Raw genomic sequence first — 17,768 nt, 5'->3', positions numbered from 1 at the left:
TCCCCGCGCTGTGACCTTGGGCAGGGGGTGGGTGTAAAACAACCAAAACAACCCCCTTTACCCCAGGATCCCCTTTTTTATCCCAAGATCCCCTTTCCCCAGGAGGAAAAAAGCCCAAAGCCAGCGAAGCGAGCCAGAAGCCTTGCCCCAAAATCCTGGCTGCCCACTGCCCCCCACCCGCAGGCAGGCAGTGAGGGGCACAGAGCTGGGAGGGCAGCAGGGGAAGGTGCCGGGGGGAGCACAGGGGGCTCATCACGCCCAGCACCAGGCCGTGGTCGGAGTTTGTGCCGGTTATCGAGCTGCAGATGGTGCTGATAAAGCTTGAGGAGGAAACAGGGAACCCTGGCAGCTGCCAGGGCTCGGAGGACCTCTGCTGGCACCGGCGCTGCAGGGCAGGCTGCTGGAGGCTGACCCAGAAGACAACCAGCCATAGAGCCACCAACCCTCCTTGGCCAGGCTGTTCCTCAAGAAACACACCCAAAGCAGGAGATTTGGGCCAAAACGCCCCAGGTTCAGGCTTCCAGCAGTGGCAGAGAGCTGTAGGAATTCCCTCGTGCCTCCATCAGTCGCTGTGACCCTGAGTACAGCCCCCCAGTAAAACACCCGAGGCCCAGCAGCTGTGCAATGTTTATTCTTGAAAAAATAATTCGATTCAGAAAGCCCTGGGGATGCCCTCGGCCCCAGCCCGACCACAGCTGCCAAAGGGGAGCCTCGCAGGAGGAAGGGGAGCACCCAGCACACGCAGAGGGAAGGGATGAGGAGCTCGAAGTGCCCCGAGCCCTGCAGGACAGGGAGCAGCACAGAGCTGACCTGGAGCCATTCCCTGCCCCTGGGACCAGCATCTCCCAGCCTCAGGCCGAGTCCTGCCAGCCTAAAAGGGAAGGGGGCATCGGGGTGAAGGGAAAAGGGGCCTTGGGAAGCGAGGTGCTGAGGGGAGGGCAGCAGAGCGGAGAGACAGCGAGGTTTCTCCAAAGCAGCGCCCGGGAGCAAGTGGCTTTCCCACTGAGGAAGCTCAGGCCCTTCCCCAGAGTGGGTAATGGACCTGCTTCTATTAAACACAATTAATAAAATAATAATAAAAAGCCCAGCCACATCCACCACCCTGGGAAGGGCAGCGCTGGGGGTGGCAGAGCGAGGAAGGGGTCAGCCTGAGCCCCGGGGCCGGTACCGTGAAGTCTCAAGGGTGCCACCCTGCACCCTAGGGACACGTGTGCCACCTCCTGCCCCTGTCCTGTGCCCACACAGGGACCATTTGGGGCAGAGATTTGCTGGGTTCAACATTATTTTCCTACCCTGGGCAAAGGAGGAGGAGGTGAACAGAGAGGATGGCGCCAGGGGAACGAGGCAGAAGCCTTCCAGCTCTGCCTCCTGGCAGGCTGGGGGCTGCTGGCTCTCCACGCTACGTTCCTGCTACCTTCCCCCAAGCAATAAATAAATAAGTTACTGTAGTGTAGGCCCCAGCAGGCGCTGGGGTTGTGCTCCCGGGGGGCCCTGGCACTCGGTTCACAGTGAGAAAAGGAAGGGGACGAGCCCCTGGCCCACGGGGAGCTGCACCCCAGGGCCCAGCCCTCGCACCCCCTCCCCGTGAGCGCAGGGAAGGGGCTGAGCAGCAAACCCAGCTGCTGGCACAGCAGGCGAGCCAGAGCAGCCCTGCACAAGGGGCAGAGAAGTGATCTCCTGCCTCGTGGATGAAGCAGGGAGGTGCACGGAGCAGGGGACTAGGGCTGGCCCTAGTGAGGGGAGGGGTGTTAGTACCATGGGGCAGGGGAGGGGGCCTGGGGTCCATCCTAAGGCACAGGAAGGGGGACGAGGACCCCCTCCCTCTCCCTCTAGCAGAGGGTGTACCACAGCCAGGAGAACCAGGCTGCCCCTCCTGGATCTGCTCGCAGCATCCCTGCTGGCATCGTACCACAGTAAGGGGGGGTTCAGGGGAACATCTCCTCCCCGTCCTCAGCGAGAGCTGGGGTACCTGACAGGGAGGAGAGGCCGGGTGCAGTACCACGGGCAAGGACCACGCCACGCCGCAGCGTTTCCTCTCTCCAGGAGCAGCTGCTGGAGAGCCCAGCTCCATCCTGCCTCTGCAGCCGGGGGAGTTTCCCCCCTCGCTGCTCCCATCTCGCTCTGCAAGGCACTTTCACCCCCAATCCCCACGGAGGAGGTGGGTGAGGGTGGGCTGAGCTGCGGCGCAGAGCGGGGTCCTCCTCCCTCCGCAGCCCTCTGGGGCTCCCAGAACTGCAGGGGGAGGACAGGGGCACCCGCTCGTCCTCGTGCTGGGGACAGGGTGCCCCCTGCGTGCCCACAAGTCCAGCTCCTCCTCAGCATTCCCTTCTGCCTCCATAATTCGCCGTGGCCCAAGCAGGGAGACGTCCGACCCAGTCTTCAAGGTGCAGGAGAAAGCAGCTGGAAGATCCCTTCTTCACCACCGTGCTCGCTGCGGGGGCAAGAGTTAATAAATAACACCCAGCCGGCGGGCTGCAGCGCTTGGGCAGGAGCAGGCTGCCTTCCTGGGAGCAAAAATAGGAGCAGAGGTGTTCCTAAAGGGCTCTCGCAGCCCCCACTGAGCACTGCCTTCCTCCAAACCTTGCCCAGCCAGGGGGCAACGGGAGCAGCATTAGTAAAGAGTCTGTGTTAAAAAAAATGTTCCTGGGACGATGGGGGTGGCATGTCTACGGGGAAGCACCCTGCCCCTGCGTGAGGGAGAGGGAGATCGTGACAGGGGGCTGGAGGCAGCCCCAGATCTCGTTTTGAGGCCTGAAATGGGAGTTCACGTCCAGCCACCAGCCTCCAAGAGCCGCTGCCAACTCAGTCTCTGCACCGGGGGGGGTCTCTGTCCTCTCCTGGCCCCCCCCCTCACTTCCCAGCTGCCAGCCTCACGTCTGCTCCGCTGCAGCTACTGCTGGCACTGCCGCCGCCCCCTCCTCCTTGGCAGGGGGCTCCATGTAGATGGGCACCACTGAGGAGGGCTTCTTGGACCTGCGGGTGAGAAGGGTGGGTGGGAGCTGGCACCAGCAATGCCAGGAGCTCCCAAAAAGTGAGCTGAGACAGAAGCAGGTGGCAGGGGACGGTGCCAGGGGGTGTTTCCAGGTTGCTGTGCCCCCGATACTCACGAGTAGGGGGAGGCAGGGACCCCCACGACCAGGAAGTGGTTTTTCTTGCGGAAGAGCCGCCACAGCCCCTTGTGGTTCCCGCGGACGTCCAGGTCCCAAATGTGGAGGCACTAGGGGGGAGGGGAGGGAGGGAAGAAGAAACATCAGGGCCTGGGGGACAGATGCAACGCTCCGGTGTCCCCCAGTGAGGGAAGAGCCACCCCCCAACCCTCACCAGGACACAGCAGGGAGGGAAGGGCAGCTGGGTCAGGGCAACACACCTCCACCTCAAGAAAAACAGCCCGGTGTTTTCTAGCAATGCCGAGATCAGTGCACGGGGAGGATGTCCTGTGCCAGGGCCTCACCTTGGCGAGCTGAGTCCAGGTGGTGAAGTCTGCTTCCTGCTCCATCTTGATGAACATGACGTAGACCTTGCCCTCTGTGTCGGGCACAAAGGAGTCCTCACAGGGGTTCTTGCTGTGGTCCAAGACTTCAGCCTCACTGCAGAAACAGAATGGGGAGTGAGAAGGCAACCTGCTTCCTCCCTGTTCCGCTGCAGGGTGCTTCACACACGCAAGCAGTGGCTGGGGCCATCTCCACCCCTTTTTTCTGTCCTAGCTGGTCCACCTAATGGGTCCTCTGTGGATTCCCACCCTCCCTGCAGGCACTTACCCCAGGAGCCGATGAATTTCAGTCTCATAGGCATCTTTTCTCAAGCTGTTGAAGACAGAGCACAGAGACCAAGGCAAAGTCAGAGGGCTTGATAAGCAAGGACCATCCCCAAGTGATCCAAATTAAAAACTACCCCATTGTAACACTAAAATGCAGGTTGGAGACAATGGCTGGAGAACAGGGACTGCCACACATCCTAGCAGGACGTGGCAGCAAAAATGTGACCTTTCAACGTTTGCCAGGCCAGCTTTGAACTGCCTCCACCAAAGCATCCATGATTTTGGGAGAAATTAAACAGAACAAAACCAAAACCCACACAGGGCTGACTGCTTGCACCTTGATAGGTCTAAGCTTCAAGCCAAGCTTGGAAGATCAGGCACCTGATCAGTGAAGACAAGTATTAGGGACAGGTGGCTGTCCCTCAGTGGGGCTGGGGTCTCACAAACAAGGATGAATGAGGGGTGCTTTATGCCCAGGCTGCTTCTGGGCTCCCTGGAACATGGCTTAGCTGAACGCAACCTTGCAGAAAACACTGCAAGGATTCATCCAGAGGCACCAACGTGCTGTGACTGGAGGTGACCGATGGTTGTTGTGCCACAAGGGAGATATCCTCAGCACATGCAACTGTTTCATCCAGACCTTTTTCTGACCAGTACTCACCTCTCCACGTTTTTAAGCTGGACATTCGGAACCGTGTTGAACTTGTGCTTTTTGAAATAGGCTTCCTGGTAGAAAGAGGGAGAGGACGGGAAGAAAACAGGGTTCAGTCGGGAGACAGCAGCACTCAGATGTCACCTCAAGCACGCCCACTACTACCTGGAGAGGTGATAGGGGTCAGAGCTCAGCACCAGGACAGGGCCTGGCAGAGGTCACTCACGTGGAAGTAGCCGTTCATGTTGAGCCCCACGATGCCGAAGTGGTACGAGCGCGAGATGTCGGGGATGATGCACTCCCGGCCCTTCCTCTGCTCCGGCATCCGCATCCACATGTCCCAGTCCCAGAGCTGGGGAAGGGAAACTGCTGCTTACACTCACGTTTGGGGACATCACTCAATAAAATGGCTGTACAGGAACCCTTCTGGCTGCCCTCACAAGCTTCAGACCCCACAGCCCAGCTTGCTGGGGCTGTTCCAGCCAGCTCTGTGGCTGGTTACATGGTCCTCATGTTAGTGCCTATCCCAAATCCATCCTGCTTGGGCATCCTTCCCAGGGGAAGCTCAGGAAGAGCCAGGGCCCCTCCAAGAACTGTACCCACAGGGATGAAGCGATGATCATGGACTGCTAATATGCAAAAATGTGGGTGCAGAAGACAAAGCCCCTTGAGGATACTCACCTTCTCTGGCGTTGGCCACTTGGGCTCCAGCTCATCCTTGTACAGGCTCTTCCGGAGCACCCAGCCCAGGCCCGGCATGGTCTCCACACGGTACAGGAGTGAGGGGTCCTCAGCCGTGTGCTCGTAGCCCTGTGACGTTATGGGGAGCAGTCAGCACCCTGAATGCATCCCTACCCCTCCAAAAAAAAAGGAGAAAACTTGCCCCATGGAAACACCCAGCACTGGAAGAAGCGGTCTGACACTGGGAAGCACGGGGCAGGGACAGGATGGAAATTTGCAGGGGCACTTCTGAATGGTATAGGGCTGGGGAGACACACCCAGGCTGATGGTGTTGTGGGAAAGCTGCTTTATAGGGAGCACTCAGCCCCCAGACTTGGGAACAACAAAGGACACAGCTGTCCCTGCCCCACCACCTCCCCCCGACCCACCTGGTCGTTCCATGCCGAGATGCAGTACAGGCTCTCATCCTCCTCCAGTAGGTATATGGACTGGCTCAGAAAGCTGAGGAAAGAGTCGCCCAGCCCGTGGTCAGATCCTTCCCACAGACAAACCGAGGCAAATTCTCCACCAGGGAATGAGCCATTCCCAACTGCTGGGACTGTTTAACCCATCTTTTCGGCCAAAATGGCTGATGTCGGCATACGTGCATGTGCAAAACAGGTTAGTGGCTCAAAAATAAACAAAACAAACAAACAAAAAAGGACAAAATCCACAAAATTCCAGATGCTGACGTGCCCCTGCACTGAGTCCAAGGGACATTGAATTTAATAAAGAGCCTCCATGCAGGCAGAGCTCACAGTTGTTGGCTAGGGACTGCTTAGCCCCAACCAGGTGAGCTACATCATGGCAGGGACCTGGCCTCTCCTGAGGCAGCCAGAGAGCTGCAGTGAAACTACCCTAAACAGAATCTCAGTGACCCGCAGCTTTACCTGAAGAAGTCAACAGAAATGTCAAGGTCTTCCTCCAGAACCACAGCAAATTTGGCATCCTGTAGGGCAAGGCAAGATGTTAGAAGGATGGAAAGGACCAGAAAAGAGCAGAGACACCAAGCAGCACCCCCTGGTTGTGCTGCTCCCTGCCCCACAGGACCAATTCCAGCTCCTGTGAGAAGCTATCGCAGACGCCACTCTCCCAGGGCAGCTCTGTGCTGCCTCACTCCCCAGGGCAAGCAGACAGACAGAGGGCAGAGGTCCCACTCACCGGGAACAGGTTGAAGGTTGCAGTCAGGCTGGCTTTGTAGTGCTGCAAGAACAGATACATCATTGCCTGTGTTAGAATCAGCGCCTGGACCACAGGGAGGGGCAGCCTGGCACGGATGTGGGGCTAAGCCTGCCTCCCTCAAATACCATCCCAAGGAAAAGCTCCCCTGGGGGCTGGGAAGGATCTCACCTGGGAAACTCTGGCATTTTTAATGCTGATGGGAGTGTGCTGGATTCCGGAGAGGCCAAACAGCTCCACAACATCCATCGGCTCCTGCAATGGGAACGCAGAGAGGCTTCACATGTGTGGGGTTAGCCACATTCTCCCCACCCTCTGCCACAGCGTCAGCTCCCTGGAACAACAGCAGCATGCCAATCTCCTCTGTGTAGCTGTCCTCCTGGGGGCAAATGAGGCTCCAGCTGCTGCTGTGCTGAAGACCCCACTGCAAGGAACTCACCAAACCATCTTGGCCCCTCAGCCCCTAAATTTCACTAAGCCCTGCCACAAATTTCTGTTAGACTCACTAATTTAAATACCCAAACTTACACCCAAAGAATATCTAAAAGGTCTCAAGTTTCCAGTTCCCCATGGCCAGTGCAGATACAAAACAGGTATGTCCAGGAACATCTTCCAGCTGATTAGAATCAAGACCACAACCAACTCCACTTCCTCCCACGGTTGCCAAGGACTCTCTGTCCAAGCACATTCTCACTGGGGTCAGAACTAATCTGCACTTGGGCTGAATTACCTCTGCTCCTAAAAGGCCCCACCAAAACCTTCTCCATCTTCCTGGTATCCACCACGGCAGCACGAGCATCCAAGCTGCCCCCTCGCAGCAGAGGGATACTGCTCCAGTTGCCATGGCAATGGTTACTGCTATCTTTAACCACTCTGATGCACTGCAGTAACAGCCTGCACAAACACACCGGCTGCCCCAGCCCCATAGCTTGGGGAGAACTGCCCTGGGCAACTGGGAGCACATCCCTGAGAACTGGGAGCACATTCTGCTGCCACAGAGCCAGGGCTTGCAGTGGGACTCTCCAGTGTGTTCCATGCCTCCAGACTTTGCAAAGAAGCAGTTGAGGAGCAACCTCATAGAAGGAGGAAGGGTGAAGGGGCTCATAGCCTGCTAAGGACTAGGGTAGCACCACATCCCCTCGTTTGGGGGACCAAAGACCTGTTTACAGGGACCCCGGGAGTGTTCTCACCTCGTAGTACCCATCAATGAAGACCGTGATCATGCGAGGATTGACGCCCTGAGCCGACAGCAAGGAGCGCAGCATCCTGGGGAGAAACCGAGGGGCCTGAGCACAGCACGGCCCCTGTGGGTCCAGGCCACGCCACACAGGGGAATGGATTCCTTGGGGGAAGGGAAAAGGACACAGGACCCAAAGGCTCTCCCCTTTCCCATGGCCAAGGACCCTGGGATCTGTCCCAGAAGCTTTGCCCACGTTGTCTGAGCAGCAAGAGGGCTGAACCACGCCTGACCTCGTGGCAAAGAGCAGCCAAGTCGTGCCCTCGGAGCAGTTACCTGTACAGGTAGTTGGGGCGGTTCCCTGCAATAACAGCTACAGGCACGTCGAAGACTTTGTTGTCTTTGAGCTGGAAGAGAAAACGTGTGTGAGTGTGCGTGGAGACTTCTGTTCAAACCTGTCATTGCTGTATTAAGGACAGCCCCTTCCCCATCACCCCAGTGTCTTCTTCCTACACTGCCAGGGGCTAAGGGATTGCTCAAGGGCAGTCATCACCACTCAGCTGCTGTGCAGGAACACAGCTCTGCTTCTTAGCAGCGTGTGGTCCTGCCTGGCCCTCCCTCCTGGAGCCTTCCTGCTGCTCTGCCCCGTACTCACAGGATCAGGGTTGAACTCAATGGGTGTGGGGTCTTTGCAGCTGCAGACGCTGCCGTAACCTTCCACTTTGCTGCAGAACCTCCTCCGGCGGCGGTTCAGCTCCGTGTCAGGCCAGTGGCACTCAGCATCTGGAGGCAAAAAAGGATTCCTCACCCCACGGCCTCACCTCGTGTACTCCAGGCTGCCACTCGGATGGCTCGCCCTGGGCTCAGCTATCACCAAACCAGTGCTTGTTGCTGTGAATAAGCATCACACTCCCACTGCATGGCCTCTCTGAGGCAGCAACAGGCCTCGTTTGAGGCCAACAATCAGAAAAGACTGGATCAGGCCTCGTTTGGAGAGGTGACAAGTGGCCACATCATGCACCCAGTCCCTCACCCTAACCTTTCTCTACAATGACACCTGGAACAGCCACGGAAGCAGGCAGAAGGAAAGCTGGTGCCATTATAAGTTATCACCCCATCTCAAACAGCCCTAAAGCCATTCTGGGATGTTGCTAACACGCCCACAGCTCTGACTCGAAAGCACCAAGAACCGTGGGCAGACGTTCTCCAGAGACACCCAGCACCGCAGAGCGGATTTTATTTCCCTACCTTCCACAGATGTCAGGTGGACTTCTGTCTTCAGCAGCACAGGGTCGCCCCACGTCGAGAGGGCAGGAGACTTGGCGTGCTTCTCCCCGTACACTTCCCCTGGAGCAGGGATACGGCATCAGGACAGGCTTGAAGAGTCAGTTCCCATCGTGTCAAGGCATGAGCAGAGCTGCAGCTCAGGGCAGTGACTTAGCATCCCGCCCTTGGCTGTTGGGGAGCTGCTAAAGGGAAATGCTCTGCCTCTGTCCCCTCCCTCACCCCCAGAAATGGAGCTGCCCACTCTTCTGTGACTCGTTGTCTGCTCATAGAGCATTTTGGGGATGGGCTGGGTTTGTCTTCACCTATGAAGGAGCTACAAACACTCTCCTGGCTAAGTGTTAACCTCTCTTACCTCCCTTCTTCCCCACAAACGTCCACATGTCTCTCCAGCTCAGGAACGGTGCAACTTGGCTCCCCAGGCTCTTCAGGACATTCTTGGCTGTGTCCTTGAGGTGAAAGGAGCCTTCATCCTGGAAGGAAACACAGCCCTGCAGCTGAGGTCTGCGTACCAGAAGAGTCTCCCATCAATACCAACAAGACACAGGGCCCATTCCTACCCTTGAAACATCTGAGCCAGAGAAATTCCAAAGCAGGTTCCCAAGATCTCCACGCCACTAAACCTACTGGTTGTTTCACCACGACCTACCAGGGTCAGAGGGAGGTCAGAGGAGTCAGACTCCTGTTTCCTTGAGACCACACTGTTCTTCAGCAGGGACAGTGTCTACCAACACTTTACACACCTGAACCTGCCACCTTGGAGCACGGTGCTGCTCATAGAGCGGCCCAGAGGCAGCACAGCCCACCCCCCCTTAACAGCCTGGAACTGGCACAGAACACAACCTGGAAAGGTCCCACTGCATCCTTGCATTTCATCCTCCACCTTGCTTACACCTGCAAGTTCTGATACACGTTTTTTGCCCTCCAGCCTTACTGGGCACACGGCAGTAACCAGGGAGAGTGAGAGGACGAGGGAGGTGTCCGACCAGGGAGACACAGCACAGCTGGGAATGTGACATTTCGCTCTGGGAACGCCCAGTGACATTCAAATGTCCAGCTTGAGGGCGTCCTGATTTGAGGTGATATTTTCTGTTGACACTAATGTCACCTACCTTAATGGTGAAGATCAGGATTCGGCCCCGGGCAACCATGTTGAGGAAGAGTACCATGGCTTCATCTTCATGAGGAGAGTAGGTGTCAAAGACCCTCTTGGCCATCACGTGACCCTGTTGGCATTCAAACACAGACACATCTTAAATTTTATATAATCAGGACAGGCAGGAATACAGAAATCTGCCCTGGAAGTCTCAGCTCCAGAGCAAAATGATGAGTTCATTTTCTGATATGCCGAGGAGCAAGTCCCCAGGCAGGTTCTGCCTTCTTGCAGCACATGAAGTACTGAGGGGCAGCTTCAGTCAACCCCTTGACTCCTTCCTGCTCCCCAGTGACATCCCTCTCGGGGTTCACCTTTCTCCCAGTCTAAACTGCCCAGGAAACCAGTCAAAGCCTTTCTGAGCTTGGCAAGCACAAGAGAAACACCGCGTTGTACTCTGGCATCTGGAGGCAAACTGGTATTCAGTCTTCTCTCCTGGCTGCCCATCTCCTCACACTCCCAACAGTTAGACAGGGAGGGAAAACCCAGCTCAGGGAGAAAGCCCCACGCAGCCACGCACGGATGCTTTACCGTAGCCTGGTTTAAGACGATGACGTGGATCCCTCTGCCCTGCTCACGAGCCTCATCTTCCAGGACCTGCAGGTGGAGAAGCGATGAGAACCAGAAGCCAGCTCCCCTTATTCCCTGACCATTTTGCACAGCAGGACCCCAAACCAAGGGCAGGTCTCTCTCTGTGCCTTCTGGTCAGCCACAGAAGTGCTCTCACTGCCTGGGGCCACAGCGTCACCCGTTCAGCCCCATCCTCCCGCTCACCGTCGTTCCATCCACAGCCACGTAGACCTTTGACCTGCTGGAGTACACCTCAACATCCAAGACCTTCTTGTTGCTCACAGGGTGCCTAGGGACCTCCACGTTCAGCAGCTCATCATCTACAGGGGAAGAAAACCCAGTCTCAACCAGCCCAAGCACCTCTGGCTTGGCCCGAGCCCAGCCAAACCCCCAGCTCCCCAAGCCATGGGTCAGAACCTAAGGGGAAAGCAAGTGAAGGAAATCCAACAGAGCAACAGGGCTGCCCCCTTGCAGACCTCTGCAGCCAAAAGAGTTGAAGCCCTGAGTAGTCAGACCAGGAACGTCAACATCCTTTTCTATTTTTTGTTAAACCCACAGGCGCAGACCTGTCTTTCATGCTGTAGCTGGTCACATTTCCCCAGACTTAAGGAATTACTTCCTGCCCCTTACCGTAATCCTGTGCAGACTCCTCTTCCTCCTCATAAGCAGCTCTCCGGGTGTCCAAGATCAGTTTGATGTTCACGATCACAGTTACAAGCAGGAAGAGGACAGCTCCTGTCTGCAATGCAGGATGCTTTGTATTACCAACTTGCAGCAACCCCGAGATCAGGCCACCTCCCTGGCAGACCTGCAGGGCACCCCAAGATGATCTGCCAAGGGATCTTCAGTACCATTGCCCCCTTCTTTCTTTTTCAGACACAGAGTAAAGCAGAAACTATTCCACACCCAGAGGACCTTTTTTAAGACAGAAAGACTTGGACCACAAAGATCCAGTGGTGGGAAATCATCAACCTGCAAGTGGAAGCTGCAAGATCGCAAGAGGATGGCCGCAGAGTTGCGGTGCTGCCTGGGGTACAGGACAGCCTGGGTTTGAAGGCAAGGCCTCAGCTGACACCTTCACACCCAACACTGCCACAGAGCTGCCAGCAGCACCTGCCTGAAAGACTGGGCCTGATCCCAAGGACCCTGAGCAGTCTCCTTCCTCAGGGAGCCCTCATGAGCCTTCATCCCCCGCAGGCAAACACAAAACATTCCCCTTCTCCTTCCCTCAGTCACTGACTGCCAAATGTCACCAGGCTCCACTCACTGTAGGAACAGCTCTTTTTGTGCAGCCCCGTGGGCAAACCCTCCCTGTCCTTATACCCCCAGATGTCCCCTGGGATGGCAGCTCAACTACAGATTAGCAGCTTTGTGCTACAGGTGAGCAGGTCCGTGGTTTCATAGACAGCAGCTACCTCTGGGGCACAAGATCCTGTTACTCAGTCCTATTTTCTGTCTGCCTGTTGCGCCTTATACCAGACTTGGTTTGCAAATCATCTGGCAGGAATGGTTTCCTACTGTGGGCAGAGCCCTGCTGCACTCAGCACACATACAGAACCAGGAGGGAAGGAATCAGCTAAGCGTGATTTTTTGCTAAGTCTCCCAAGGAAGCCTGAACAGCTTTATCTTCTGCCATATCCACTTAATGATCCATTCGCAGCTGGAAGATGCTGTTAGATGTAGCAGACCCCTTCATGCAGGAGCAAAAAGCCACTGGGGTGGATTTTCTAGGAGCAGCTTTGGCTTCCCCAGCATGTCAGGTCATCCAGGCCTCCTGTCAGACCCCCCTCCACCCGTGCAGCTGCCCCACGAGCCCGCAAACCCCACAGATTCACCTCCCTCACCCACCCCGGGCAGCTCACCTGGCACAGCTTCCTCAGCGCCCGCTGGTTCATGAGCTTGTACTTCCAGGCCAAGTACCAGCTGCGCTTCTTGTGGGGCTTGACGGCGGCGGCGTTGGGCTTCCACTCCTCCATCCTCACGGGGGGGGCAGACAGAGGGACGAGGGTCAGGAGGAGGCGCTGGGCTCCTCACGCGGGTCCATGGGGGCTCCCTGCGGGGACGGGGTGGGCACAGGCTGAGTCCCAAACCCCCTCCCCTGCACAAACAGCGCCTGGCAGCCCCCCTCACCCTAATAAACCCACCCACACCCTAATAAACCACCTGTACAGGGAGCAAGGAGAACCCCCGAGCCCCACGGCCTCCTGAGGGCCCCCCCGGTGCTGCGGGACGGCCCCGACCCCCCCGCGCTGCGGCGCCCAGGCCCGAGGCCTAGGCCGGGGCGGCCGGGAGGAGGCCTCAAGAGGCGCAGCAGCGGGCCCAGCCCCCCCGGTGCCGGCTGTGGGGTGCGTGAGGACACCTCAAAGCCCCTCCTGGGCGCGGGGCCGCGTCCCGGAGCTACTCACGGCGAGCCGGGGGCCGGGGCCGGGCCCGCTGCGCTCCGCGCCCCGCTGGGCGCCGCCGCCGCCCCCTCAGCACCGGCGGGGCCGCGCCGCTTCCGGCGCCGCAGAGCGCCGCGAGACGGGGGGCGGGGCTAAGCGAAGCCCCGCCCCCTTCCACCGCTGCGGCGGGAGGGGGCGTGGCTTGTGGCAAAGTGGGCGTGGTTTAATGCAAAGTGGGCGTGGTTTAGGGTGAAGGGGTGTGGCTTAGGGGAAAGTGGGCGTGGTTTATGGGAAGGGGGCGTGGCTTAGGGGAGGGGGCGTGTCCCCGGTGACAGCGCCGCCCGGGGCCGCCGCCCGGTGCCGCCCGCATGGAGCTCGGCGGGGAGGCGCTGCCCGCGGAGCTGCGGGAGCTGGCGGGGAAGCTGGGCCGCCGGCCGCCCGCCGGGCTGCTGCGGGGGCTGCGGGCAGAGCCGCCCGGCCCGGTGCCGGTGCCGCTCCCGGTGCCGGTGCCGGTGCCGGTTCGCGGAGCCCGCCCGCCGCTCGCCGATCGCCTCCGGGCGCTCCGCGTGGAGCTGGTGAGTGCCGGGCACCCCGGCGGGGGGGGGAGAGGCGCTTCGGTAGGGAACGGGGGGATAAAGGGAACCCCACGGGAGCGGCGGGGGGGCGGGGGGGAGGCCTCCGGGGTGGAACCGGGCGGCCCCGGTGCCCCCGCGCTGCGTGGCTGCACTGTGAGCCGGGGGGGAAGGTCCAGAGCCCGGCGGCTGGGAGGAGGAGGAGGAGGAGGAGGAGGAGGAGGAGGAGGAGGAGGAGGAGGAGGAAGAGCCGGGCGCTTTCCCTTCCCCTCCCCGCCCCGCACAGCCCCGCCACCCGCACCCCCAAACCGGGGGGCAGCCGGGATGCCGGGGATCCCCATCACCCCCCCCGCCCCGTCCCCATAGCCCCCTGTCCCCAAGCAGGACCCGAAATGTCCCCCCCGTGGGCGCAGCGCCACGCCTGCCTCCCCCAACCCCCCCCTTTCCTCGCCGCAGCCCGGCGTGGGCGGCGAGGGGAGGAGGCAGCGAAATCCTACATTTTCCCCGACCCAAATGGGTTGTTTTGTCCTCAGGGGAACGGTCCCGCCCGTGGGAGGGACGGGGAGAGGGTTTAGGGGCGAGGAGAGCATCCTGCCCCGCTGCTGGGCTGCCCTTTGGTGCCCTTGGGGACGGAGGTGGCGCTTGGCAGGGTGGAAATCCTAATTGCTGCCTCGTCCCCACAGCCTTTGGCCAGTTTCCTCCCGTTGCCCCAAATCTGTCGGTCCTGGAGGGAGAAAACACCAACACCGCGGGTGATGGGGAGGGACAAATGGGGCTGTGACCCTACTGGGTCGCTGCCCCCTTTTAGGAAGGGACATTTCAGGAGGATGGGATGGGATGGGCTGGGCTGTCCTGTGTCCCCCAGTCCCGTGCCATGCACCGGGCACTGCGGTCACCACTTGCAGGGACAGGGACATATGGGGCAGCTGGCTTCTTGTAGGATCTTGTAGGATCTTGTAGGATCCTGTAGGATCTCGGTGTCCTTCCACGCTGCCCTCACCTGGATGCTTGCAGGGGTGCAGCGGCAGGGATCAGGCTGGCCCTAAATCGCAGCAGACCAGCCAGGGACACCAAATCTGGGGAGCATCCCTCATCACCAACCCATCCCTTAATTTGGGGCGGCTTCTGGCCTCAGAGCCCTGCTCCCCCCTCACCTCCCCACCCGCCGCAGCTGGATGTGGTGGAGAAAAACGCAATTTTGGGGGACATCAGGAGCTCCTGGGCTGCCTCGTCCAGCGCGTCCCCCCCCCGTGCCAAGGCCAGATGCTTTCGGAGCGTGCGGAGAGGTCCGTCGGAGGCGGTTTGTGAAATAACTTGCCTAGAAAGGAAGTTTCTGCAGCTCGCAGCTGGCTCCTGCCCCAGCCTGGGCTGGCTGCAGCGCTCTCATCCCTTCAGAATTTATTTATTTAAAAAAAAAAAATCCAGTCCGATGGGTCTGGGGAGGGGCAGGGGGTTGGTGTCAGGTCCCTATAGGCGTTCGCCCTTTTCCTCTGCATCCTCTGAGGCGTCGCGTGCCGAAATCTCTGTCCGGAGCTTTCCCAGGCTCCTTCCCCCGGCGGCTTTGTCCCGGTGCCAGCCGTGGGAGCGGAGCTGGGGCTCCCCTGAGACCCGCGGGGCACGCTCGGGGCAGCTTTTCCCTGGGCTGGGCTCACCAGCTCCCACACCTCCAGCTGGGATTTGCTTTTGGAGATGCTGCGCCCGCAGCTCCCCTCGCACCGGCCGCCCCTACCTGGGTTTCTCTCCCTCTCCGCCCCCCCTTTTTGCCTTTTTATTCCCTTTCCTGGCAAAATATTTCCTCCCCGCGCAGGGGAAATCCAGTGGCTTTCGGCGGCGAGTATCGTAGGGCCAGGAATGTCTTGGCACGCCGGGCTTCCCGTTAGGAAACCAGATGTTGCTGCGGGAGCTCTGCGCAGAGCTTCCCCCGGCCCCGCAGGGTGGGACCGGCGATAGGGACCCCGTAACCCCGTGATACCCCCCCCACGGCTCCAGGCTGGGCGCAAAGAAGGAGCAGGATGGATTCTGTGGGTCTGATTTTTCCTGCATCTCAAAAAAAAGTGATGTTTGGCTGGGATTTTGGGGAGGGATTTGGGTTTCGGGCATCCAGGGGCTCAGATCTGGACCCCCCATGTGCCCACAGTTATTTCCTTGCCCCCATCCCCATGGGGCTGCCTGTGGATGGGGCTGGCTGTGTGGGTGCCAAAACTTATTGATCCTTGATAATGAGGTCCCCAAGTCTCGGGCAGGACCCCGGGGCTGAAATTTGGGGCTGTAGATCTCCAGGGGCCGGGGATAGAGGAGGGCAAAACATGCCATGCCCCTGCTGAGCCATCCTCTCCATCTCTCCCCCAATCCCCCCCCAAACCCAGGCTTACCTGCGGGCGGTGGACGTGAAGATCCTGCAGCAGCTGGTGCTGGTGAACGAGGGCATCGAGGCGGTGAAGTGGCTGCTGGAGGAGCGGAGCGCGCTGCCCAGCCGCGGCAGCAGCCTGGCCAGCAGCCAGTACAGCCTGGCGGGCAGCCAGGCGGCCTCGCGGCGGGGCAGCTGGGACAGCCTGCAGGACCCCCTCCCCGACAAGCTGGACAGCATTTCGGTCGGCAGCTACCTGGACACGCTGGCTGACGACCTGGACGAGTATTCCCAACACGCCCCCGAGCCTCCCGTCAGAGCCCCGGGGAGAGCCGAGCAGGATTGGGGCAGGATGGACCCCGAAAAAGCGCTCGGGAAGATGGAAAAGGGCAAAGCGGAGCACGAGTGGCCCCCTGGAGACCTTGCCCCGGAGCAGCAGCGGTTTGCCAAGGAGCCCCAAGTGGCCAACGGGTACTTGGGCAAGCAGCCCGGCCCTTTGGAACCGGGCAAAGACCCCAAAATGCCAGCGGGGGCCGGGGAGAGGATGGGGAAGGCTCAGAAAGCCGAGGGTGACTCGGAGAGCTGCAAGCTCACCAGCAAACTGCACGCGGAGTACGACGCCCACTGGCGCTGGCTGCAGTCCCAGGACGACGTGACGTTCTTGTAGCCCCTCTGCTGGTCCTCACGCCCCCGGCCCCGCTCCCCTCATCGCCTGCTCTGCTTCCTTCGGCCCCGCTCGGGAGCGTGGTGTGGCTGGGAGGGGGGTCGGGGTGGCTGGGGGGTGGCCCCTCGTTCCTCCGAGCCCCCCGTGTGGGGACGCAGCTCGGAGGGGCCGGGTGCGGGCTGCCCGCCCCGTGGGCAGTTTGTGGGGAGGGAGGATGAGGTGGGTCCCCCTAAAATTAATCCTTTGCTCTGGGGTGAGCTGAGCGCCCCCGTTGGGCGTGCTTGTCTCCATCGCCCTCTCCAAGGCCAGCATCCCTCCGGTCTGACCTGCAGGATTTGGGGCCGCAGCACGTGGTCGATGCCAAAATCCCCTTCCCCGGAGGGGCAGGAGGTTTCAGTGCCCTGCAACGTGGTGGGGTGGGCACCGTGGCTGCTCCGTGGGGCTCTCTCGGTGCCCTACAGAGGAGGGATTTCGGCACGGATCTCCCCTCCCCACGTGCCTGCAGAAGGGCAGAGCAAAGTGGGGGTTTCCCGATGTGTTTTGAGGCTCCTCCACCAGCGTGGATTTGCAGTGCCCCTGCCCCGGAGATGCCCTCTGTGCCCTTGGCTTCTTCCCGTGCCTTTCAGTGCCCACCCGCTGTGCCCCCCAGCACCCCTGGCTTGCAGAGCATGGCTTGTGCTGGAGCAGGATCTGCTCCCTCCAACAGGTGATGTGGGGACAGACCTCGGCATCCCACAGCTTCATGGGGTGGGGGAACGAGCCTGGAAGCTCCTGGCCCTCCTGGCCCCAGCTGGGTGCTGCGACAGCCGCCTGCTTGCCTCGGCGCAGGTTTTCCCCTCCATCTGTGAGCTGAATCCTGGCAAAGACCTTGCTCGTGGCTTCCCCCCGCGTGGCCACCATGTCCCCCGAGGCTGGCGTCCCCGGCTTTCCCTCGAGCCCTGCATGCTGTGACCCTGCTGGGAGTCCCTGGGGGGGGAGCCTAAAGTCCTCCGGCATTGCTGAAACCGCTGTCAACAAAAATAGCTGGCTTAATAAATGGTTGCATTTCTCCAAGGCCGCACTGTTGGTGCTTTGGGGAGGTCACAGAGGTGTCGGGGGGGGGGCTCCTACCCCTGGTGGGAATGCCCTGGGGCCAGCCTGCCTGTCCCTGCTACCCACAGCCCCCAGAATAGGAGATCCCCCAAATCCAGACCTTGGAGATGGAGGGGAGCTGATGAGAGCCATCACATCCAAGAAGCTCCCGGGGGATGTCTGCCTGGCTGCCAGGTGGGGCTTTGGGGGCTGCAGAGCACCCATGGGTGGGGGCAGGCTC

At 59.9% G+C, this 17,768-nt stretch overlaps 2 protein-coding genes across 3 annotated transcripts; one reads left to right on the top strand and one right to left on the bottom strand.

The window, feature by feature from the left end:
• Positions 1-615: 615 nt before the first annotated feature.
• POMGNT1 (protein O-linked mannose N-acetylglucosaminyltransferase 1 (beta 1,2-)) lies at positions 616-17,313 on the bottom strand. Of its 2 annotated transcripts, XM_068689895.1 has the most exons (22): positions 12,898-13,025; positions 12,355-12,545; positions 11,123-11,231; positions 10,697-10,812; positions 10,454-10,519; positions 9,882-9,995; positions 9,125-9,242; positions 8,734-8,832; positions 8,141-8,268; positions 7,822-7,892; positions 7,499-7,574; positions 6,480-6,563; positions 6,291-6,332; positions 6,020-6,078; positions 5,519-5,591; positions 5,091-5,219; positions 4,636-4,761; positions 4,419-4,483; positions 3,759-3,803; positions 3,452-3,587; positions 3,108-3,217; positions 616-2,973 (listed from the first exon to the last, which is right to left on the bottom strand). In XM_068689895.1, the coding sequence occupies exons 2-22, from the start codon at positions 12,466-12,468 to the stop codon at positions 2,871-2,873; spliced, it is 1,983 nt and encodes a 660-aa protein (XP_068545996.1). In that variant the 5' UTR covers positions 12,469-12,545; positions 12,898-13,025; the 3' UTR covers positions 616-2,870. The 2 variants fall into 2 exon arrangements, with proteins under 2 accessions (XP_068545996.1, XP_068545997.1); XM_068689896.1 differs by lacking the exons at positions 12,355-12,545; positions 12,898-13,025 and adding an exon at positions 17,248-17,313.
• On the top strand, positions 13,188-17,509 carry LURAP1 (leucine rich adaptor protein 1). The gene is made up of 2 exons (XM_068689898.1): positions 13,188-13,448; positions 15,812-17,509. The coding sequence occupies exons 1-2, from the start codon at positions 13,242-13,244 to the stop codon at positions 16,457-16,459; spliced, it is 855 nt and encodes a 284-aa protein (XP_068545999.1). The 5' UTR covers positions 13,188-13,241; the 3' UTR covers positions 16,460-17,509.
• The last annotated feature ends 259 nt before the right edge of the window (positions 17,510-17,768 follow it).

Source organism: Anas acuta, chromosome 8, assembly GCF_963932015.1.
Source record: "Anas acuta chromosome 8, bAnaAcu1.1, whole genome shotgun sequence".
Taxonomy (NCBI): Eukaryota; Metazoa; Chordata; class Aves; order Anseriformes; family Anatidae; genus Anas; species Anas acuta.
This window is presented reverse-complemented; position numbering and strand designations above follow the sequence as displayed.